This window comes from Cucurbita moschata, unplaced genomic scaffold (assembly GCF_002738365.1).
Source record: "Cucurbita moschata cultivar Rifu unplaced genomic scaffold, Cmos_1.0 Cmo_Scf00056, whole genome shotgun sequence".
NCBI lineage: Eukaryota > Viridiplantae > Streptophyta > Magnoliopsida > Cucurbitales > Cucurbitaceae > Cucurbita > Cucurbita moschata.
Genome location: NW_019268572.1, coordinates 427,252 through 453,271, shown reverse-complemented (window position 1 = coordinate 453,271; position 26,020 = coordinate 427,252). Strand labels below are relative to the sequence as shown.

The window sequence follows — 26,020 nt, the reverse complement described above, 5'->3', positions numbered from 1 at the left end:
CCGCTTCAGCTCGGGGCCGTATCCTTTCCTCAAAGGATTCCTCAACAACAACCCCTCTTCCTTTACCCTCGATTGATGTCCAATTTTAAGCAACCAAAAACTCGAATTCTCCAAAAATTTCTTCCTCCGTTTACTGGGTTTCTCTCCATCTCCATTCTTCGTTTTTCTTCTTTTTTTTTAAAGCCTAATCAGGCTCTAATACGCTTCCACCTCCCCTAATCACCCACTCATCCCTCTCACGCCTCCAGCTACGCGTCCACCGCCCCTCTTCCTCCTTTACAGCAGCTGCTTNTCGATTTTTTTTTTTTTTTTAATTAATTAATTAATTAATTTATTTATTATTATTATTATTATTATTATTATTATTAAACACACAACACATACACACAAAATACATTTATAATTATTTTGGGTTATTACACAAGGCCTCCAAATAAGTCTCCATACGAACTGCCCACATTTGATAATTGTCTCCATCGAAGACTGGTGGTGTAACAGCTGAAAAACTTGATTCTCCCATTTTGATCTCACAGATCCCTTAAGAAGATAGCTCTGATACCAATTGTTAGTGAGAGAGGGATTTATTGAATGGTAGATGAGATGATTAAATTTTGAAGAGCAAGAATGCTCTATATATACACAGAGAATAGAAAAAGATATCTAGAAAATCTACCTAAAAATCTGTAGAAAATCTGTTAACAAACCAGTAAACAAATCAAAATAAAATCTAATCAAATAAAAAACTAAATTAAATAAAAAAATAGATCTAACTCCTAACGGAGATTTAATTAGATACTAACTGACAGCAATCTAAACAAATACATGATCTTTAACAGTGCCTAATTGGAGAAAATAAGTTTGGGTTCAAATTGGGGGTAAGGATCGAATTCCCATGTACAATCAATTTTTCTTAAAATTAAGCACTCCTTTAGCTTCAGAGGATTAAGTTGAGTACCTTTGACAAAGAAATCGAAAGCTAACACGCCCTAGAATGAGCTGACCAAGAAGAAGGAAAAATGAGTTTTTAGAGGAGTTGGAGACCGAGAAGAAATTCTCAAAATTAAGGTCACAAACTTAAAGATGTTCCTCTAAATCAATTCCTGTAGCTTGAGGGAAGAATAAGGAAGAAATTTTATGAAGAAATCGAGCCTAGAAAACCTCTAGAAACAGTTGCACAATTGAAAATTTCTTAGTTGAACTCCAGCAAGAAACCAAGTTTCTAACGGAATTTGGATGTGAATAACTTATGCTACGATCCACGAGGAAAAAAAAAAAAAAAGACAACCTAAGGATTCTGTCAAAGAAAACTTGAGGTAATTGGGATACTAGAAGCTTGAGAACGGAGGTCCCGAGTCGACAACGAGGTAAGTAGCGATCTTGAACTTTTCTTACGAAATACTTGTAGGAATCACTTGAATTTCTGTAAGCATCTTAAACTAAGTATGAATAAAGGAAACATGAAAGAAAAATATTAAGTATCGTGAGATAAGGCCATGAACCGATCAAATTGCTTGAGATTTAAGTAATATTAAGATAACTCACTAAATGAATTTCGTTGCCTATGAAACTTTAATTTTGAGCATATTATGTGATGTTAATATTATATATGTAATTTGGTATTCATTAGACAAGGTTAAGTACGTAAACCAAGTAATGGTGTAAAATGATCATAATGCCCCTAATGTAACTTATCTTGGGTTCATGCTCTAAATGACCTCCAAATGCTATGAAACTTTTTAGACTGCCTTATTTTATGATGATTGATGACTTGTTAAAGTTTGAAAGTTGCGGAAAGAATTAGGGATAAAATGACCAAAATGCCCCTAAGAATCCTTATGATAATTCGAGGTCTAAGCATGCTCCAAATGACCTACCACCCTTTATTAGGCCTATTCTAAAGTACATAAAGTTATGTTCACGATTTCAATTTGATTAGAACAAGTGTGAAACCTAAACCAAGTTGGGGCCTAAGAAACGTTTAAAGGGAATATCTCGTGTAATTCTTCCCAAGGAGACACGTTGGGGCGATGAAGCCCTTGTTCAAAAATTCTAAAACTATACCTTGTATTCTTTCAATTATGTTGGTGCATGCGGTATGGGGCCTTAGAGATAGGATTAGTACTCAGTTCGAGCTCTATAAAGAAGTCAACACTTCGGGAAGACCTAGTAAATTCTCTAGAAATATATCAGAGAACTCTTCCACAATTGGTATTACTAACCATGAATCTTTTTCCCGTTTTGTATCCACAGTACTGGCCAATATGCCTCAAGATCCTTATTGGATTAATCTCTTTGCTTTCATCATTGATACAATCCTGGGACAGTCCCCATACAAGTACCCTTGAACTTGTAGCTGGTTTGTGACGGTGGCGAAAACACTACCTCTTTTCTATGCTAGTCTATACTAGTATTGTACTCAACTAACCAATCTATCCTGAGTGTTACATCAACATCACTCATGTCTACAACTAATTAAATTACATTTTGGGTCTTCCTTGAAATTGACACTGGCCCACCTTCACTTTATCCCTAGCAATTTAATCTACCCATGTCGGGTACACACATATAAGACATGCGAAAAGGGATCTAATTCAAATTCAACTTGACTAATAAACCTTACAGATATGAAATAATGGGTAGATTTCGAATCAAGCAATGTTAGGACAAGGTGCTCAAGAATAGACAGGATACTTGTCACCACGGCATCCATGTTTCCAGCGTCCCTACTTGTGGAGGCATAAACTCTAGCTTGGGGTGGATTTGCATAGTCCTCCCTACACTTTTTGGACCTCTTGGCTGGTAAACAAGGTTCTCAGTGCATCTCTCCAAGTAGTTCATGGTGATGTGAACCTTTTGGTTGCACCTAAAGCACGGTTGACCACTTGTGAACATATTTAGAAATTGTGTAAAAATTTACAAAAATAAGTACAAATATACACTATCGTAATAAGTAAATTATTGATTATACAATAAATTCGAATGAATTCTTTACTCGATCAATTGGGAATTGCAAGCAAAGTATACAAACATCAATAATGGGTGGTGAAGTTTTTCCCAAGCAAAGTATACAAACATCAATAATGGGTGGTGAAGTTTTTTAATGACTATGGAAACTTTAATGAAATATAAACTATAGTTTCAACAATAAGCTAAAGCAGAACAAGTCGTTATGTACAATCGTTAAACCATTTCGCTTACCTGTTGAGAGCATTTGAAAGCAGAGGAGAAGGCGGCAACAAACGGTTTTCTTCATTAGAGTAAAACGCTAGAGAGATCGAGGGAACAACTCAACGTTCAACGGAGGTCGAGAAACGTAGTGTGAGAAACGAACAATGACTCCAAGTATTTCAGTGGTAAGCTTCATCGTGTTTAATGACTGTTTAACCGTTTAAAATGTCGCCGACAAGGATGGGGGTTATAGAGAAATTGTAACATTAGAAAACTCATAGTTGTAGGTGCATAAGGGTACTACAACGTTGTGATTGTGAAGAAAAGGTTGACAAAAACTCGAGGGAGTTGAATTTAGACATAGGAACAACAAGAAAACAAAAATTGTCTCCATGTGATCACTCCCCCATTAATGCTAAGGATCTTATGAGTAGATTCCCACCATAACTCTATATTGCCATGTAGCATAAACGAATAGATAATATCTTCTGATCGTCAAGGAAGTTTATCAACCGAAAAATTGTCTTCATCAATGATAACCATAGTTGTGCAACTATCGAATCCTCCAAGGTCTTGTTAAAGATAGGGGGCTCGTACCTCCATACCAGGTACCTTGCCTCTTGAGTTGACGTCCTAATGTTTGCCTGATGGGTGATCACCAATGTTTGCATCGCTGCCTAAAATGAGCATACCAAGGCCCTTGTAGGCTCTAGTCTAGCTCGAGACACCACCAGGGGTGGCGCTACTATGTGATTCGAATCACCAATCCCTTGCATATCATAATCTTCCTCCCAAAAATATCTTTGTAAATATAACATCATGCATGTTGACCACTTGCTATAGTTGTTGGGATATAGAGTCTAATGCCTATTTATACTAAAATGTAGATATTTATATATAGTAGGTGTTATATCTGTTAAACCTATATATAGTAAATCGAAACAATAATATACCCCTTATACAGCACTTTGAGGATGTATTTTCATGATTCTATATATTGTCTCTTAGTGTACATACCTAAAGTCATAAATACAAATCCTTCAGCTAGTATTTTTTCTTACATTTTCTCTCTCCTATTCTTTGTGTTCATTTAGATTGAGTGTGTATGTTGTTGTGCGATACTAACAACTAGTATCAGAGCTAGGCGAGATTCACCATGCTCTAAGAGATGAAAATTTCAAAGATTGGAATTGAGAAATTTGATGGATTCGATTTCGGTTTCTAGGAAATGCAGATTGAAGATTATCTGTACCAGAAAAATATTCACGAACCCCTATTGGAGGTTAAGCTGGATACTATGACCACGGAACAATGGAAGCTCAAGGATCAACAGGTCTTAGGGTTGATCCTGGTGACGCTGTCCAGAAACGTGGCGTTCAACATTATCAAAGAGAAGACAACGTTAGGTATGTTGAAGGCGTTGTCGAATTTCTATGAAAAACCATCGACTATAAACAAGGTGTATTTGATGCAGAGATTGTTCAATCTACAAATGTCTGAAGGTGGATCTGTTGCTAATCATATAAATGAATTCAATATGATTGTAAGAAAACCGAGTTCGGTGGAAATTAATTTTGAAGATGAAATTAAAGCATTGATTTTGATGTCATCTTTACCCGAGTCATGGGATACTGTTATTGCCGCGACTAGTAGTTTCCAAGGATCTGAGAAACTCAAGTTCAATGAAATCCAAGATATAGTTATTAGTGAGAGTATTCCCAAACGAGAAATTGAGGATTCATCTGGTAGAGATCCTAGTGTTGACCAAAGGGGAAAAAGTAAATCGAAGGGTCCAAACAAATGCCGATCAAAATAAAAAAAAAACCGTAAAAATTTTCCAAATAGACCAAACATGACGTGTTGAAGTTGTGGAAAAAATGGTCACTTTCAGACAGATTGTACAAGACCAAAGAGGAAGCAAAATCACAAGTTAGAGGATGACGATGATTCTATAAATTCAGCAGAAGATATTGAGGATGCTCTAATCCTTAGTGTGGACAATCCGATTGAATCCTAGATTTTGGAATCAGGTGTATCTTTTCATTCGTCTCCAAATAAAGAGTTGTTTTAGAATTTCAAGTCTGAAAATTTCGAGATGACATACCTTGCCGACAACAAAATCTTGAATATTGAAGGAAAATGGTATGTCTATATAAAAACTCAGGTAGAAAATCAGTGAACATTAAAGGATGTCAGAAATATGTTCTTGGTCTCAAGAAGAACTAGATCTCTATTAGTCAGTTGGATAGCACATGTTGTGCAATAGAATTTGGGAAGAGTTCGTGGAAGATTGTGAAGGGTGCTATGGTGGTAGCACGTGGCACAAAATTTAGAACCCCATACACCACTTTAGGGTGTATGAACATGGCTGCTGTTGCTAAGAGTGATTCAAATTCAAGTTTATGGCACAATAGACTTGAACATACGAGCGTCAAAGGAATGAAGATGCTGGTTGTGGAAGTAGTTTTGGAAGGTTTGAAATCTATTGATATGAGTACTTGTGAGAACTGCGTTATGAGCAAACAGAAACTAGTTAGCTTCACAAAGGCTGCCAAATAATTAAAGAAAGTGCGGTTGGAAATGGTCAATACAGACGTTTGGGGACCATCTTCAATTCCATCACTTGGCGGATCAAAGTTCTACTTCACCTTTATCGATGATTTTAGTAGGAAGGTGTGGATTTATTTCTTGAAACACAAGTCAGATGTGTTTGCCACCTTCAAGAAGTGAAAAGCTGAAGTTCAAAATCAGACCGGCTTGAATATCAAATGCTTGAGGTCTGACAATGAAGGAGAGTATGACAAGTCAGAATTCAAAGCATTTTGTGAAGCTGAAGAAATTTGATTAATGAGGACAATTCTCGGTAAAGCAAGACAAAATGGATTTGCTGAAACGATGAATAAAACATTGAATGAGCGACAAAGAGTAAGAGGTTTCATTCTAGATTGCCAAAAATATTTTGGGTTGATGCTATAATACAGCAGTCTACTTGATCAATAGAGAGCCGTTAGTACCCTTGGAGTTCAAGTTGCCAGAAGAAACATGGACAAAAAAAGAACTCAAGTACTCTCACTTGAGAACTTTTGGTTGCACTGCGTATGTTCGTATTGATCCAGAGAAGAGTGACTAGCTTTACGCTGAGGCTGTGAAGCGCTATTTCATAGGCTATAGGTCTGACATGTCCGAGTACTTGTTTTGGGATGATAAGAACATAAAAGTCCTAAGACATTGTGACGTGACCTTTGATGAAAATTTCATGTACAAGAACAAAAAGAAGAAAGGAGAGAAGAAAGGTTCCAAGACAATGAAGCAATTGGGAGTTGAGGTTAAGTTGTTGAAAGATTCACCTAGTGATGTTGTAGCAAATACTCAAGAAACTCTTGAGACTATTGCTGAGGAACCAGAGGTGGAGTAAGTGACACCTGAGCAGGTGTTAAAAGATCATCTAGAATTATCGGAGTGCCAGATAGGTATTCACCTTCATTACACTATTTGTTATTGACTGATGAAGGGGAACCGGAGTCCCTTGATGATGCCTACCGTTGGAGAATACAACCAAGTGGGAGCAAGTCATGGATGATGGAATGTCTAGGCTTCATAAATGCATTGCTCTTTCATCTATTGAGGCTGAGTACGTGACAATAGTTGAAGTTGGAAAGGAGATAATATGAATGACAGACTATTTAGAAGAATTGGGAAAGAAGCAGCACAAGAATATTCTTTATACATAGTTAGAGTGTCATACAGTTGGTGAGGTACCCGGTATATCATTCAAAGACTAAACATAGAAGGCGATACCATTTCACACGCAGGTTAGTTGAAGATGATAATGTGTTTGGAGAAGATAGAGGGTGCAAAGAATCCAGCAAACATGTTGACAAAATGTGTTGATGTTGGAACATTGAGGTTGTGCAAAGCCTGGTATGGTGCACGAAAGATGGTGATAGACGTTTGAGAATGAAATTATTGGTTGGCTCGGATAGAGAGAATGATATCTATTTGTAGTAAAAAGTTGGTAGAGATATATTTGGTAGATATTTATATATAGTAGATGGTTATATCGGTTAAAGCTATATATAGTAAATCGAAACCATATATATCTCTTATCAAGTGTTTTGAACATGTACTTTCTTCTCGTTGGTTACATGCTTGAAGTCATCAATACAAATCATTATCAATACAAATCATTTATCCAATATTTCTTGTTGCATTTTCTCTCATATTTTTTATAATTTTCCCCTGTTTTTTTATATATATTTTTTTTATGTTCATTTAAATTGAGTGTGTGTTGTTGTGTGATCCTAACAATAGTTGTTGTGGTTGAGTTTCTTGAATCCACATGTGACTTGCAAGTCACCTATTGTGCTGGCAGTACCTCAATATACCAAATAATTTTTTTTGACACATAATTTGTAGAGTCATGAAGTACTCACGATCCAAGCAAACTAACTCACTAATAATCTCAAAGAATAGCTTTTCATGTGGAAGATCAAAGAGTCACAACCATAGAGTATACTATGAATTTCTAATCTCAAAGAATAGTTTTGATATGGAAGATCAGAGAGTTAAAACCACTAAGCATACTATGAATTTCAACCGATCAGACAACCTATCTCACAACCTTACTCTGATACCAAATTGTACCGCACAATTTTTTTTTTTTTTTTTTTTTTGGAGCACTCACTCTTTATTGAGACCAATAAAAAATATATTACAGCACAATCTTTAATACTACTACATTTTACCTTTCTTGGATTAGGAGAGACTAGACAATGTAGATCACAAGCATTTGTACATTTGTAATCTTTTAGCTTTACACATTTGTGATTTTCTAGATTTATTTTTAAAATATCTATCTATCTAAATCTTTATTTCTAACATAGGTAGATATCTAAATCTTAACTCTCTAAAATATCTAAATCTTTCCCAACATTTTAGAAACTGGCTCATGTAATTATTGGGTTTATTCGTGTGGGGTTAGCTGGGATCTTTTAACAAAAAAAAAAAAAAAAAAAAACACTTCGATGATAAGACTCGACCTCGGTTGGAGTTGAAGAAAAAACGTTAGAAATATTGTGCATACCATTTTGAGGTAAGTTTGCTTAACATTATGTTTTAGTTTTTATAAATAAATAAAAATTCAATTCTAATGGTTTGGTTGTGAAGTGAAACGTCCATTGTTATCAATTGTTATAAAACCAAGTTGAAGAATGATTTGACCTGGTTTTAGGTGTGGGCGGTGAGATAAAAAATGTGTGGTTTGGGTTCTGAGAATAAAGTGATCCCAATCCTTCACGAGGTGGTACTACATCTAAGTAATAAATTGATTGAAGATATTCTCCCTTATACCACGATTTAATATCAGTTTCTTTATTTAATTTATTATAGTTGGAGTAGAAGCTCTCACACCCTAATGCTATTTCTCTTCTCACACCATGATTATAAAGAAACCTTTTTGTTTGTTTATGAAAAGAACGTCTCGTGGTATGAAAATGTGGAAGTATTAGAGCGATGTACAATGGGGTATTAATTTGAGTTAAAGGAAGATGAATGAGGAAAAAAGGTTAAATCTGAGTGCATGTGAGCTCTACATGAATGAGGATAACACCTAACGGGTAACCCAAAAAGAAAGCAAATAAAAAGTTGCAATTTCCAGAATTAGGAACAGCATTACCCACAAAAATAATGTCACAAAACAGATGAAGACATAAAAATTTGGAAAAGGAAGCAAGAATTTGACACAAATTTCCCCTCTCTTCCTCATCCTAAACAACCCTACACAACTTATAGCATCTTTCTGAATCAAAACAAATGGCGATCTCGAGTTGCAAACAGTGTCGAAGTCTACCTTTGCCGAAAGATAAAAAGAAGAAGAAAAAAAAAAAGAAAAGAAAAAGAAAAATGGTTTTTTTTAGCGTCGCCATCACTGCCACTATCAGCATCTCCTTTAATAACAAAAGTGGGAGAGAGTGACCCACGCCTTCGATTCTACTGTTTTCCATGTCCTCTCACTCTGTTTTGCTTCTCTCTATCTATCATTCCTCACTCTATCTTCCTCCCCTCAGATAAAAGAAAGAGCGGTACGCCATTCTAGGCATGGACTTGGCCCACTCCTTCTCCTTCTTTGCCGCTTCCTTGTCTCCTCCATTCCCATTCCTCTCCACCTTAACCTCTACATATCAACTTCTCCCTCACCACGTCCACTCTCTAATCGATATCTAATTCAATTCAACTCTTTTCTCGTCTTCATTTTAATATTAATATATCCAACATCCGATTATGTTAACATGTATTTAAATATTTGACGTTTATAAAAAGATGTTCTAGTTGTGTTACCCTTTGTTTATTTATTGCCTGTTTTCCTTCTATGCTCCACACCTATCTTCTCTCTCACGGAAAAGGCTGTCTTTGTAATCAACAAACATGCGAAGTGGGAACTTGACTTGCATATCGTCCAGTGAGAGCTTGGAGGGTGATGAAGGAGGAGGAGGAGGAGGAGGAGGAGAAGACTCTATTTTCCTTTCTCTTTGTCCGCCAGGCCAACGCCACACAGTTTCTTCCAAACACCGACAACTCCAAAACAAACAAATTCCTGTTAGCCCTAATTCCTCTCTCCAAAACCCTAATATTCTTCATCATCAACATGCTGCTGTCACCGTCGCTATGCATATTGGTCCCCCTGCCACCGCCGCCGCCACCGAATCCAACGACGTCTCCGCTGCCCGCCCGGTTGATGGCCAGTACTGGATCCCTACGCCTGCCCAAATCCTCGTTGGTCCCACCCAGTTCTCCTGCTCTGTCTGCAGTAAAACCTTCAACAGATACAACAACATGCAGGTTATTTCCCCTCATTTTTTTTTTGTTTTTTTTTCGTCATATATTTTTAAAATCTTTCAGTTTGATTTGCTACATAGATGTATACTTTTGGTTTTTCTGTTTTTTATGAATTGAAAAAAGCATGGAGTTAAAAAAGAAAAGGTTCGTTTTAAAAAATTTAGTAGTGATTCTTGTTTCAAGTTATGATTTAAGAACAAAATGGAGTAGAAATAGAGGCAAAATTGAGACTAAAAACACGATTTGAAAGGAAAATTTGAGGTATGAGAGGCTAAATTTGACCCAAAGAAGTTGAATTTTGCAAAAACAGATGCACATGTGGGGACATGGATCACAATACAGAAAAGGGCCAGAATCATTAAGAGGATCAAAGCCAGCTTCATCAATGCTACGACTTCCATGCTATTGCTGTGCAGAAGGGTGCAAAAACAACATAGAGCATCCAAGGTCAAGGCCATTGAAAGACTTCAGGACTCTTCAGACCCATTACAAGAGAAAGCATGGAGCAAAGCCTTTCAGTTGTAGGAAATGTGGGAAGCCCTTTGCAGTCCGTGGGGATTGGAGGACACATGAGAAGAACTGTGGAAAGCTTTGGTTTTGCATTTGTGGGTCTGATTTTAAGCACAAAAGATCCCTTAAAGACCATGTTCGAGCCTTTGGAGATGGGCATGCACCTCATACCGTCCAACTTTGTGAGGTTGAAGATGATGATTGGGATGATAATGATGATCATGAACATGTAAATGGAGCTCAACCCTGGTCAATTTATCATTAATTTTAGTTTCCATGCTTCTTAATTAATCTACCATTTTGTTCCCTAATTGTTAATTAATTAATTAATTATCCTTATCCCATATATGCATGCCTTTTGATCAACTTTTACTTGCTCTTTGCTTTTTGTTCACCGTCCTTTTCCTTTTTTTTTTTCTTGAAACACTATAATTTGAATTACTCCCTTGTAATCCAAACACTATAAATTAATGTAGTAAAAAACAAAATTGGTAGTGTCAGTTCACCTGTGAATAGTTTTTTCTGTAAGAGAGAGAGAGAGAGAGAGAGAGAGAGAGAGAGAGAGGCGGACTGACAGAGAGAGAGAGGGAGAAAAGTGGGAGAAGATGAAGACAAACAGTAAAATGAAATCCAAGGTTCTATGTAATGTAATAATAATTAAAGATTAAAGGAAGAGGAAGCATAGGATTGGAAAAAAGATGGTTTGTGGATCAGATATATAGGGAGAGACAATATGGCTGACAAAAGGGTCAGGGAAGTCACAGATTGTACTGTTGATGGGTGGGTTTGCAATTCCAGAGAAAGGAGAAAAAGAGAAGAGCTGGGCAGTGGCGTCAGTGAGAGTGAGTCTAAGTAAGACTACCACTACTACTACTACTAACACTTTCAACCACAGGTTTACCCCATTGTGTCAGCCCAGAGGTTTAAAGACAGGAGAGGACCAGTGGGCTTTTAGGGTTTCTAGGGTTTTTAGGGTTTTTTAGGGTTGTTTTTAGGGCTTTTTAGGGTTTGGATTTCTATTGCTCTTTTTAGGGTTTCACCCCCAAACCCCAAAACCCCAAAACCCCAAAACCCCTTTCCTTCCTTTTCCTTTTCAGTCCAACTACAAACAGATACTACGATAGATCTTGAGACACCTGTTGTTTGCCTCTTTTAACTCTATTCACTCATAATTATGTGCATACCCTTTCCCTTCTCCCTCTCTCCTTTCCATTTCTGTCTCTTAACCTTCTCTTCTCTCCTTTTAAACTACTTTTTCCTGCTCCATGCATGCAGTTTTTTCTTTTTCACTTTTTCTGTTTTTTTTTTCTTTTTTTTTTTTTCCTTCTCCNTTTTTTTTTTTTTTTTTTTTTTTCCTTCTCCCTCTCATTATTAACATACATCTTTTCATTCATTAACTCTCTCTTTCCATCCCCTCTCTGCCTGCCTACTTATCATCATATCTATTTTGTTTCAAATTCTTACAAACAGTAGGGAAACAAAAGATATTGATTTCAATAAGTCTGTGTCAGTGTGTTAAGCTATCATTTTACTCAAACATAATCACAACCCACGTCTAAATCTTCTTTATTTCTAAATAAAGTAAAAGATTAAGAAAGTGGAAACCAAATGTAACAAGTTTAAGATCCGAGGCAAAGGGGGGATCCGTTTTTACTGACACAATGCCTTTGAGATCTGTATCTTGGAAGGCCCCCAACTAGCATTTCCTTTCTTTTTTTAACTCCAACCTTTTGTTTGTCTCCATTTGTTTGTTTGTTTTTTTATTTTAACTGTGACTTTGTGGTAAAAAGAGTGATTCCACAAACTTCTACAATTTCACTGCTTTGCAACAGATGGGGTTTCAATTTGACTGTTTTTTTCTCACCCATAGCAAGTTTAAGCCTCGGCCCATGGAGCTTGACCTTCGGGCCTTTGTTCATTTTGGCGCTTTTGAATTTACTTGACCAACGAACATGGCCCAACTCAGTGAAGGGATTGGTCTAGAGCCCTTTTGATTCGCTAAGCCCATGGAGTCCTCATAGTCCAAACATTTGACAACATTCTAAACAAGGGAGGGGTTTAGCCCACTCCCTTTGAGCTCCTCATTAGCATTCTGGCCATTTGCCATCAAGTCCTCCAGAAGTTTGCTTGACCACCTTTTTATTTTCCTGAATATAAGTCCTCATTTTGAGATTCCTTAATCAGCTCGAGTCGTTCTTCGTTGGGAGGTTTTCCCTCTACCGACCGGATTCGAGGAGAGCTTGAGTAAACCGAACACCTTCTGAAGTTCACATGATCATTCAAACTATTTATCGAGTTCCAATAAAGTTTTCATTGCTTTTATTGATGAGAGTAAACAAGTTACTTGTTGGGCTATTCCAATAATCTTCTCCTAAGACCTAGAGTAATCAACTCCGCTGTTTAGATCCTTAGTTCAATCTGTCTAAAAAAAATTTATTAAAAAAATATTTGACACCTAGAAATACGGATGTTTTAAACACGTCTCAAGTTTAAGAAGAGTTTTTCCTCATCATAGATATTCAATCTCGACGTGTGAGGAATGATGATTATGATATGTTTATACCTTGAATTAGGTATCCATGAAGTTTATATATCTCTAGTGCCATGTCATATGTTTTATTCAAGGGGTAAAATCAATATACATTTTTCATTTTTCATTGACCATCTTTTACTAAGACTACATTTGACATGTATCGAAAGTAAGATGAGTTCTCAAATAAATTTGACATTCAAGTAAGTGACTCACTCACTTAATCAACTATTATTTCATTTCTTGCTTAGTCCGATGCTTGACATGTTTGTCACACACGAGTTTAAAATCTTTGTCGATATTTAACCAATTGTCACACACGAGTTTAAAATCTTTGTCGATATTAAACCAGTGGACCTTAGCAGCAATTGGGGCACAAGGAAAGTTAAGCTTTCCCTCAACTCAACCCTCAGCTTGGTATGATAGTAATTCGTCTTTTTTTAAGTAAGATTTGACAGTATATGTTTAATTGCCAGTGGATGCCGTTACAGCAACCATTTAAATTACCAATTTGTATTCGAGATCCCTTTAATTAAGTGTCTCATACATATACTCCCTATGTCATTTACCTTGCTTTTCTTTCCTAACAAAAGAAAATGAATTAGAAATGTTATTAAATTTATCTTTAGATAATTAACTCCAATCTAATGAATTCTAGTGAAGTGAAGAGACGAACAGAGAGTTATATAAGGCAACGGACAAAAGAAAATGACATCCGAACAATTTCAAGAAGAAAGAGAAAGTCGTCGAATTTTGTCGCAGTGTAAACGAGTGAAGAAGAAGAGATCTGACGGATCTAGATCATTCATTCTAATTTCGAAATAAACTGTCTCATCAAAGAGAAGAGAGCAGAAAGTAAAAAAATAAAAAATAATGGGATTAAAATCAATCATTGTGGCATTGTTGCCAATGGTCAATCCATTTTTTATGTCACAAGTGTGTCAAACCTGAGGTTGATATTACACAAGTATATTGATAAAAATATATTAATTTTTTTTTTAAAAAAAGAAAAACTTTTTATCTTATGGTACAATTAAATTTACAGGCTTTAGCCATGCAAGGAATCATGTGCGTCGGCTTTAGCCATGCAAGGAATCATGTGCGTCTACTTTAGCCATGCAAATAATCATGTGCGTCGACTACTCCCAATAAGGAAATTATCAATTAAACCAATCCAACCTCAATAGTCCTTATTGCGGTTCAAGTGGAAGGGACATTACAAGCGCCCCCAACCCACATAGAGATGAATTGGTTATTTTCCAATAAGTTAATCAATTAACATGGTAAGGCACCCTAAATTTTTTATGGCCAAGGAAAAACATATTGGGAAAATAATGATTGCCACCTGAGAAAAATATATGTACCAAACTTTCTAGTAGATTCTTCTTTGGTCTCATATTGCACGCAATTTAAACTCTTAACATCTCAATTAATTAATGTATTTAGTGTTTCAACTCAAAGTTTTTTTTTTTCTTTTTCAATGGATAAGAATTTGGAGTCAATTTCATCTGGAAGGATATAATTTTCTTGTATAGTAAGAATTTCCACATCAATTTTTTGGGATGCAAGAATCTTACTTCGCAACACGTGATAATTACTGCACCCGATCAAAGCTCCAATACTAGTGGAATTCACGTGAGTATTTTATAAGAGATTTACATTCTCGATACATAAATAGCAACCGGAGATGATTGTGTTTTTGTAGGAGACAGTAACAAGAAAATAACTTTTACCAATGTAACTAGCGGACAAGGACATGACATTAGCATTGAAAGTTTAGGAAAGTACATCAAGGAAAAATAAGTGATAGGAGTTGTGATAACAAAATGTAAATTGATCAATACAAACAATGGTGTAAAGATCAAAACATGGCCAGATTCTGCTATTACTTTCTTAGCCTTGGCCATGCATTTTGAAGATATTAAAATGGATAACTGTCTGCAATCCTATTATTATGGACCAAGAATATTGTCCCTAGAACCAATGCAACTGAAAGGTATGTATTTGAATTATTCCTAATTCATTTTCAACTGATTTAGTTCTAAGGTTATTTTTTCTTAAAACAAATTTCATACATTTAGGTTCGATAAAAAAATTAAGATAAGCACGGTAGTTTAAAAAATATTAGAGGCACTTTCACTACTTTCGTCGTAGTCAAACTTATTTGCAGCAGTAGCATATCATACAAATGTGTGGAAGTTTCTGACATTGACCTCACTTACAATGGAAATCAAGGACTCATCAAATCTACATGTGCGAATGTTAAATCCACCATTTTTGAAAAGCAAAACCCTCAGATATGTGCTAAACCGGCTCCTAATGTTTTCCACAATGAACAAGTTCACAAAACTTTTGAAATTTGTCTTTTTCACACCATTTTTAGTTTTACATTTGAAAATCTCATTGGTTTGCTCCATGTAGTAATGCATGTAGTGGATCATTCACATTCGTTCAATAATTTGTACTTATATTTTTTAAAACAAACTAGCATCGCTCAATATGACATTGAAATATGAATACTTTTTCTGCCATGATTAAACGATTCCATCGTAATAAAAATCATTTGTAATGCAATCGATCTCTTATGGTAATAGCAGTTTGATTACGAGTTTCACCACTTAATTGTCTACATAGGCATGAATTTTGGCAGGCGGACAAACTCCTCGACACCCGTACTATGATAGACACTGTGTCGAGTAGTGCCTAACAGGATTTTGGAGATGGGAAGAACTTCTGTACAAGTTTTTATATGCATAAAATCCAATGGTTTAACTACTTGACACCACGCCACTACTCGTGGAGTGTGAACTAAAAATTGAAAGGACTCTGAAGAAACGTTATGTATGATATCCTGCAAAATTTGTTCTGCATGTACGCAGGTAGGCATCTCTCGTAAGCTAAGTAGAGTTTCTAGGACATCTTAGGCGGACTTGTGATGGTCAACGGGAGATCTAAATGATTATTCACCATTTTTTTTTTTGTCATTGTCCACAATATTTGTGAGAAAGAAAACTAGAAATCAATATCCATATCTAAATGAATGTTTAATTTTGATGAAGTTTTGAGATGGATATCCACACATCTTAGGTGACTTATTGTACCTATATATATATATATATATATATATATATATATATATATATATTTTTTTTTTTTTTTTTTTTATTTATTGCTAACTCATTAAATGTAATGACCCATCTCTAGAATTTGGAAAAAGATTTTGAATCCAGATTCATCACCTGATCATATTTTTCCGCATGCTCAGTGATATGGCAACGTTATTTACTCATCGCTTTTAAGAGAGAAGGTTGTAGCAATGGGTCTTCATCTCTAGTGTCGGTATCATACTGCGAGTTAATCGCCGTTGTCGTGGATCTCTTTGGAGGCCGAAAACACTGTGACTGGTTTTTCGCATCTCCGCCGAGGGCATTTCTTCCGGGTGACTTGGAACAGCAATTGGCTGGTGGCTGACGTTGAACACAACTCACTGTGGTAAACACTCACACTTTTTATTAACACCAATCGAGAAGAGAATACAAGACACTCTGTAGAATATTTCTACTTTTTATTGCTTTTGAATTTCTTGGATGAATAACCTAGGTAGGGTGGAGGGATATTTATATATAGCCTACGCAATCTAGACCTAACAAATCTAAATCTAGACCTAACAATCTGAATCTTTTTCCTAAACTATCTAGATCTCTTTCTCCTAAAATCTATAGGTATCTTTCCTAAAATCTCTACTAAAATAAATATACAATGGGCTCGTACAATTATTGGGCTTGATTCTATTGGGCTAGTGATGATATTTTAACACTCCCCCTCAGCACTAGTCCTCATTCGCTGCACTAGGTGACAGTGAAAACTCTCATGTTTGCCAGTATTCAGCCATTTTGTAAACAAATCTGACACTTGGTCATCTGTCTTGATCTGCTGCATCTCGATTTCTTCCTTCAAAACTTTCTCTCTAATGAAATGGTAGTGCACCTCCACATGCTTTGTTCTAGCATGAAACACTAAATTTTCTGCTAGGCGAATCACAAATTGATTGTTGCAATGAAGTGGTATTGGATACTCAATTTTCTGGTGCCAATCTTCCATCAAAAGTTTTAACCATGTATTTTCCTGAACTGCTCCAGCTGCTGCTTTGTACTCTGCTTCTTTAGTTGACAATGATATTGTTGGTTGTCTTTTGTTACACCAAAAAATTGTTCTTGAACCGAGCTTGAACACATACCCAGTGATTGATCTTAGGGTATCATGGTCTCCTGCATAGTCGACATCACTATATCTAGCTAGCTTCCAGTCTTCACTTCTTTTGTATAAACGATCGTAATTGATTGTACCTTTGACATATCTCAAGGTGTGTCGAGCCGCATCCAAATGAGGCTTCTTCGGATTTTGCATATATTGATCAATGACTCCAACTTCATTTTCGAATTTTTTCGGTTGGTCCATGTAGAACTCTCTGTTTAACTCTCCCTGCAAGAAAGCATTATTCATATCCATCTGCCATAATTTTCAATCTTTATTTACCGTAAGCATTATTCATACCCAGTGATTGATCTTCGGGTATCGTGGTCTCCTGCATAGTCGACATCACTATATCTAGCTAGCTTCCAGTATTCACTTCTTTTGTATAAACGATCGTAATTGATTGTACCTTTGACATATCTCAAGGTGGGTCGAGCCGCATCCAAATGAGGCTTCTTCGGATTTTGCATATATTGATCAATGACTCCAACTTCATTTTCGAATTTTTTCGGTTAGTCCATGTAGAACTCTCTGTTTAACTCTCCCTGCAAGAAAGCATTATTCATATCCATCTGCCATAATTTTCAATCTTTATTTACCGTAAGTACCGGAGGAACTTGTACGATAATGATCTTTGCTATTGGACTAACCATTTCATCATAGTCTAGTCCATATTCTTGAGAGAACCCTGAATCTATAATTTGAGCTTTGTATCTCACGATTGATCCATCTGGGGTACACATTATTTCGTAAGCCCACTTGCAAGAGATGAGTTTGGTATCTCTTGGTCTTGGCACTAATTCCCAAGTCTGATTTTGTTCCTAGGCTATAGTTTCTTTCTCCATCGCTTTCTGCCAAGCTAAGTTTTGTGATGCTTCTTCATATGTCTCCGGCTCATTAACTTTGTCTTCTACTGCATTGGCACACTCTGGATTTGCCTTTAGGATTATTTCTGAATGTCTGAGTTGTCGAGGTGTCATTTCATTTTCACTAGGCTCGCTTGGTTGAGTCACTTCTTGCTCACCAACACTAGTGTCACTTGAATCTTCAGGCACATCAGCACTTAAGCAAATGTGTACAATTTGCTCTCCCGTCTTTTGTGGAAGAATCTCTTCAGTTTGCTCCTCTGTGTTCTGTAAAAGAATTTCTTCAGTTTGCCCCCCTGTTCTGTAGAAGAATTTCTTCAATTTACTCAAAGCTTGGTAATACTTCCTTCTCTTAGGACCACCCCTCTTCCATTGCACCACTTTGATCGTCAATCATGAGGTTTAAGCATCTTGAATCAATGATCCAGTCATCCTCATAATCGATATGCTCTTCCATCATTGCCATGAGTGCTAGCTCGTCTTCTACTATTAGACATAGTACCTCTGCATCCCATTCATCCTCTATCTTCTTTTTGGATATTGCCACATTGCTTTCAACAAACTTTTTCTTGGACCAACAATCTCTAGACATGTGACCCTTTTTCTCGCAATTATAGCAAATACCTCCAAATCTCTTTCCTTGGAAACTCTTGTTGTCGTTCTTCTGAGCTCTCTCAGGTTGTGAAGTTCCTTGGTGGCTTCTTCTTTTGACATCATTATATCCACGTTTGGTAGACGGTCTATTATTGCTCCGACTTTCACTTGTGTAGAGTGCTTCTTCTTCACCCTTCAATGTGATGCCTCCCATTTGTTTAGCTATGACTTCTTGGCTGGCTAACAAATTTTCAAACTCTACAAGTGATAGTTGAGTGGGCCATCCTTGTACAGCAGTAATGAAGCTTCGATATTTTGGTCGCAATCCGTGGATTATAATCCTCTTCATTCGGGATTCTACAATAGCAGACTTTGGGTTTAGTTCAGTTATCTCCCGACAGATCAACTTGACCTTGTGGAAGTATTGAGCAATCGTCATGTCACGTTGTGAAATTGACAACAACTCATCTCTAGAAGTTGTAGCCTCGTATTGTTCTTCTTTGAGAACAACATCACGAACGTGTCCCATGCTTCTTTCGGTGTCTAGTAATCCTAAATATGTTCTAATATCTCTTCTCCGATTGTGGTCTTCAAGGCAAATATTGCTTTGCCTACTTTGACTCTCCATTTGCGCAAAGCTCCGTTAGAATCCTCCTCTGGCGACGTAGTTTCACACCCGCCAACGATCTCCCAAAGATCCTGTCCTTGTAAATAGGACATCATGCATGTTGCCCACGTGTTGTAGTTGTTGTTGTTGAGTTTCTTGATTCCTCCAACGATTTGGAAATCACCCATCGTGTTGGCCATACCTCAGTAATACCAAACAAGCTCTTTCGAAACAAGACTTGGAGAGTCACAGACTACTCACGACACAAAAGAAACTCACTCACTACTAATATCAAGAAATCGTTTCTGATGTGGAAGATCAGACAAAGCTGCAACCACAAAGCATACTAAGAATTCCAAGAGATCAGATAACCTACACTAACCTCGCTCTGATACCAAATGTTGAACACAACTCACTGTGGTAAACACTCGTACTCTTTATTAACACCAATCGAGAAGAGAATACAAGACACTCTGTAGAATACTTCTGCTTTTTATTGTTTTTGGATTTCTTGGATGAATAACCTAGGTAGGGTGGAGGGGTATTTATACTAGAGCCCGATCTAGACCTAACAAATCTAAATCTAGACCTAACAATATCTCTTTCCTAAACTATCTAGATCTCTTTCTCCTAAAATCTATAGGCATCTTTCCTAAAATCTCTACTAAAATAAATATACAATGGGCTTGTACAATTATTGGGCTTGACTCTATCAAGCTAGTGATGATATTTCAACAGTTAATGCTCTCAGTGTTGAAGATTGTTCGGAAATGATCATAGATTTATAACTAAAGAATACATTTTCATTAACATGACTTCTTGTGGGAGCTCGAAGCAAACCCATGATATTATGTTCAAAGTGGACAAATATCATATAACATTGTAGAGATCGTGATTAGTAACATGGAATCAGACTATGAACTTAACTTAGCTATGTCCAACAAAAAGTTGTAAGCCTAAAAATCGTAGTCAAAAGTGTCAAAACAAATTGTGTATTTTATTCAAGGTCTCCAAAGAAAGAAGTCGAGTCTCGATTAAAGGGAGTTTCTTTTAGAATTCCATAGGCTTCCGGGGAGGCTCTTGGTGTATTTTGTTTGAGGGAAGGCTCTATGATCATAGGTAATCTATAGGCTTCAAAGGTGGCTCTATGTGGTGTACTTAATGAGAGGGGAGACTCTATGATCATGGGTTTATAAGTAAGAAAGTCAAAACAAAGTCACAAGAGTTTATGCTCTAGACAATATAATACTACGGTAGACAATATCGTAGCTTTATTTCAATTCATAAATTTTTAAAACCAAATCTCTTCATACCACCCAATAATCATAAGGCTTTTCCCCAGTTGCGAGGATCATAATTGCAAACAACAAACTGAGAATTCGCTTTACAGGGCACTCTAGCACATCCAAGCCGCACCGAGCTCCGCCACACCATCTGAGTGTAGTGCCCACATTCACCACCCACGCATTTATTCGAAGCATGATCATACAGCGGCTTCTCGTTCGCCCACAGCTTCACCGCATCCTTCCCGGTGAACTCAGGGGTAGTAGCCTGCGGCTATGTTTTCCTCGTACGATCCGATTGAGTGAATCATGGTGTAGTCAACCTTTCTTTTTTTCGCATAGGCTTGAGCGTATGCGGCCACGGTGTTGCTCCATTGCATGGGGTCGACGCCGACCTGGGCTCGAGCTCGATTGTGAAGCGCGAGGTAGTCACTGGGGGCGTTTTGAGCGTTGGTTAGGGCGAGGAGGAAAATGGAAGTGACCATGAAAGCGGCCATGATTGGAAGGGTTTAAGTCCACATAATTCCGATGAGAGATGAGATGAAGATTGAGAATGAGGGAATGATTTAAACAGAGATGGAAAACTTTATATGGAATGTGACGTGGAAAACCATGAATTATGAACTAATTATGCCATGTTTGGGAATTCAAAGAGAATAAATTCATTCTCGCTTCCATGTTTAATAACGGGCTAGATTTTCGTTTGGATTAGGTTCAAATAAATGAAAATTTAATAGATTTAGCTGGTTTATGAATTTTTTTTGGGATTAATGAAACTTAATCCACGTGATTAACTCAAGTATGGTTGTAACGGGAAAGAGTAATGTACGGCTTCAAGTTAATGGATCATCCTCATGATGTCTGCTACTTGATTTTGTGGATGAATGTGAACCATCCTAACAACTCCTCTATCTAGAGCTTTTGGCGGCTTTTATGTAATGAATAGGATCACTTCCTGCAGACAAGGCTAGATATGTAATATTTTCATCCTCAGAAAAACCTTCACCACTCTAATAATCATCCATCCATCTTTGTGGCCTTCTAATTCTTCTTTCCGCATTAGCAAATGAGTGTTCTTGTGCTGACTCACATGAATCATCATTGTATAGTTCATCCTCCGAGCTGTCAACTTCATTGCAGAAATCATTACTCAATTCTAGATCAACTGTAACTTCTTCTTGATAGGTTTTATGTCAATCTCAGTCATTTTCTTCCTCAAGCTTCACTTCTTTTGAGGGAGCTTTAAGGACCGACAATCCTTGCACCATGTCTTTCTCTTGAAGTGTCTTCAGTCCTCCATAACTTAGATGCCCATTTCGACAATGCCATCTACTTGCGGGATCTTCTGTAATAGCATTGAAGCAAGATTGTTTCTTTGGTAGAAATTGAACTAATAGAAAAAAAAAAACATTCTATTTGATGTGATTGAAGTATCTATAATCATCCTCTGATGATAGATCCTACATCCTCCTTTTTGTATAAGAAATGCAAGATCTTTTTCTTGCAGTTGTCTGATACTCAGCAAGTTGTCCTATGGTACATAAAATACTTTGGTGATTACTTGCAAAATCTCATTTACTTTAAACTTTACATTTCCTTTGCCTATCACCGTCATGCTTGAGTTGTCACTCAGTTTCACAGTTTGTCGAAACTTCTCATCAATATGATAGAAAAGTTCTTTCTTTCCACAGTTGTGATTGCTACATCCGTAGTCAAGAAACCAATGTACTTCTTTTCAGCTTTCTTCTCATCTACATAGGCCACTAATAGCATCTCTTCATTGGTTTTTGCATAATTTACTCTGACATTCTCCCTTTCAAGACACTCATATTGGTAATGTCCTAATCTACGGAAATTGTAACATTCCATAGTTGATTTGTCAAAGCTTTGTCGACCTCTTCCTCTACCTCATCCTCAAAAGCGACCACGTCCTCTTCTTCGGCTGCCAAATCTTCCATCACGTGTGACTTTTAGAGCTTGTTCTTCCTCACAAACATGGTTATTCATGTATTGCTCATGCACTAAGAGACTACTTTGTAACTCATCAATGGATAAGGAATCCAAATCATTAGACTCCCCAATCAAGAGAACGACATATTCAAACTTAGAAGTCATAGATTGTAAGGACCGAGCTAACTCGATGACTCTAAAAGATGGGTAAATTTTTCATGAAATAAACCAAAAGAATTTAAAACATTATATTTACATTATATCAAAATAAAGTTTGTACATAAGTATTTAAAACACAACATACTAGTTAAAACACAAAATAAGGAACGGACACAAAACATTTTAATACAACAGGGTTGAGAACGATGGTTGAGGTTAGTCTATGGCACCTGCTCCAGAGTCTGCTCCCGACCTCTACCAGCTCCTTATTACCTAAAAAAAATGAATAATAAGGAATGAGTACAAAGACTCGACTCAGTAATTAGTCCACTGTAGGCTCTTAATCGTGTCCTTGATATTGTGGGTACCACATTCTTTGTTCTTGTCTTGTTCTTGTTCTTGTTCTTATTCTTGTTCTTATTCTTGTTGTAAGTACATAGGCCCTTTAATTCTTGTTCTTGACTTGGGGTTCTTATCATGATCTATCATGAGAACCTTGATCCCTGGATTCTAAAACCTTGGTTATCCTTCAAGGGCCTTAGTATCATGGTTCTTGGTTCTTGTCCTTAGAACTAAGATCTTGATCCATGTTCTAGACCTTGATTTTTCTCTTATTCTTGGTACTTTCTTGGTGTTAGATAAAAGTCTGAGGTTTCCTTATTTAGGTTTTACACGTTTTTACTCTGTTGAAATATTTTCTTTTGACCATTTGACAAACACGTCAAATGGATTACGATTTTTTAGGTTTGGAGGGGAGTGGCACAGATTTAGTTGGCCACTTGGGCCATTTTTAGGAGAAGATAATTTTTTAAATAATTGAATCTGATGAGAAACAAAACAACGGCTTTTCTCAGCAAATCAAATCTCAAATTTCTCTTTTTCTTTTTATTTTCTGTTTTCATTTTCTTCCGACAAATTTCCTTCGGCCGTTTTCTTATCTGTCGACGATTTCCTCTCAATTGTCAAAAGTCAGTATCAAAGACTGGTTTAATCCACCGATGGTATAACATTGCAAAGAAGCCAACTTTATCAAAAGCCAATTTGAATAGCTCAAGTGGTTAAAATGTCGACCTATAACAATACACAGGTCTCTGCAAAAATACACACATTTGTGGGGTCCATCCTGAGCAGGCTCGTTTACTCCTCCACGTCGACACCGGGTGCCGGCTTCTCCATTAACCGTACATCATCTCTAAGTGTTCGGCTGCGTTGCATACATGAAAGGGGAGGCTGAAGCAGAATGGGGTAGTTGAAACATCGAAATCAGACAATCGTCGAGACAGCAAGGCCATTGTTGATGACACGGTCGAGATGCCTAGCAGGTTCTAGGGAGAAGCAGTAATGACCACCTTCGTCGAAGCTTCTTGGACAACAACCCTGACAAGGTATTGCGCGAAACATATGACCCATCTGGTGGGCCACCACATGGACGTGAAATCTGCGTTCCTCAACGGAGAGCTGAAGAAGACCGTCTTCTACGTCCAAAAGCAAGGAAGTGGTCTTCGAGGAAGTATTCGTAACGAAGAGGGAGAAGTTGTGAAACACATGGCTCGTCTGGTGGGGGCCACCACATGGACGTGAAATCTGCGTTCCTCAACGGAGAGCTGAAGAAGACCGTCTTCTACGTCCAAAAGCAAGGAAGTGGTCTTCGAGGAAGTATTCGTAACGAAGAGGGAGAAGTTGTGAAACACATGGCTCGTCTGGTGGGCCACCACATGGATGTGAAATCTACGTTCCTGAACGGAGAGCTAAAGGAGACTGTTTATGTCTGACAACCACCGGGCTTCTGGATTCCCTGAATACCTAAAATAGAGATGATCATAGAAAATGTGAAATATTTGATAGGATCCGTTTTGGGAACGTAGAATGTCAGAGAAATTCAAATATCATAACTCCAATACGTCAGGAACCCTATGTCATTGACAACCCCTAATAGAGGGCAGATCCAGCAAATTGAGGAGCTCCTTGCATCCCCAATCTATGGTTTTTGGCTTCTCACTTGACTTGAAAATGAACCAACATTCCCATCGTTCTTGTTTCCTTTGTTCAAAATCAAATATGTAGAAACTTAGGGTTCCCCTATTTGAAATAAGCACACACCACCTCACTACACCTAAGCATTGCATGCATTTGCATCTTGCATATAGTCCTGAAATAGGAAAATTCGGTGGGAAGTATTGATTGCTACGGGCCAGGGAGCCGAGTCATTCCATCCAAAAATCCCACCACCAGCTCCATGAAGTTGTGAAACACATGGCCCGTCTGGTGGGCCACCACATGGACATGAAATCTGTGTTCCTCAACGGAGAGCTGAAGGAGATCGTCTGGTGGGCCATGGACGTGAAATCTGCGTTTCTCAACGGAGAGCTGAAGGAGACCGTCTATGTCCGACAACCACTAGGCTTCCTGGACAACGTCAACCCTGACAAGGTATTGCGCCTGCACAAGACACTCTATGGGCTTTGGCAAGCACCACGAGGTGGAGTTCCTCAATAGAGAGCTGAAGGAGACCGTCTACTACGTCCAGAAGCAAGGAAGTGGACTTGAAGAGGTATTCATAATGAAGAGGGAGAAGTTGTGAAACACGACCCCTCTGGTGGCGAAGGGCTACGTCTAGAAGCAAGGAACTGGACTTCGAAGAGGTATTCATGCTAGTGGCAAGGTTGGAATCTGTCTGCCTATTGCTGGCAATCACGGCACATCATTTCTGGGAGGTCTACCACATGGACGTGAAATCTGCGTTCCTCAACAGAGAGCTGAAGGAGACCGTCTATGTCCAACAACCACCGAGCTTCCTGGACAACGACAACAAAGAAGCTATTGGACACAACTAGGCTTGTGGACAGTAACCCTATAAGGACGCCAATGGAAGCCCCACTATAATGGCAGTCGACTCCACCAATTGCCGCAGCATTGTCGGGAGCCTGCGCTAGTAAACACACGCCCTGATCTTGCTTATTCCATTGGATACATGAGTAGATTTATGGAAGCACCTAGGGAGAAACATCTTGTTGCTGTCAAGTGCATCCTGTGCTATGTGGCCGAAACCAGAGGTTGGGGTGTGAGATACTGCGCAAGGAGAGGAAAGAAGAAGCTTGAGCTAGTCGGCTACAGTGATAGTGACATGGCCGGTGACGTTGATAATCGTAAGAGCACCAGATGGATGATTTACTTCCTCTCAGGCGGCGCAATCTACTGGCAATCAACTAAGCAAAAGGTAGTTGCTTTATCTTCTTTTGAAGTAGAGTACATTGCCGCTTCAACG

At 37.7% G+C, this 26,020-nt stretch overlaps 2 protein-coding genes and 1 long non-coding RNA gene across 3 annotated transcripts in view; 2 read left to right on the top strand and 1 right to left on the bottom strand.

Moving 5' to 3' along the window:
* Positions 1 to 499, top strand: part of LOC111436601 — a 2,106-nt gene extending 1,607 nt beyond the window's left edge. Inside the window, exon 2 of the long non-coding RNA XR_002709280.1 lies at positions 426 to 499. This is a non-coding gene — a long non-coding RNA (uncharacterized LOC111436601). The remainder of the gene's footprint in view (positions 1 to 425) is intronic.
* An 8,965-nt stretch (positions 500 to 9,464) lies between these two features.
* LOC111436584 (zinc finger protein WIP6-like) lies at positions 9,465 to 10,858 on the top strand. The gene is made up of 2 exons (XM_023074332.1): positions 9,465 to 10,005; positions 10,313 to 10,858. The coding sequence occupies exons 1-2, from the start codon at positions 9,592 to 9,594 to the stop codon at positions 10,775 to 10,777; spliced, it is 879 nt and encodes a 292-aa protein (XP_022930100.1). The 5' UTR covers positions 9,465 to 9,591; the 3' UTR covers positions 10,778 to 10,858.
* Positions 10,859 to 20,686: 9,828 nt separating this feature from the next.
* Positions 20,687 to 21,143, bottom strand: LOC111436570 (basic form of pathogenesis-related protein 1-like). The gene is made up of 2 exons (XM_023074314.1): positions 20,970 to 21,143; positions 20,687 to 20,920 (listed from the first exon to the last, which is right to left on the bottom strand). The coding sequence occupies exons 1-2, from the start codon at positions 21,141 to 21,143 to the stop codon at positions 20,687 to 20,689; spliced, it is 408 nt and encodes a 135-aa protein (XP_022930082.1).
* Positions 21,144 to 26,020: the final 4,877 nt, after the last annotated feature.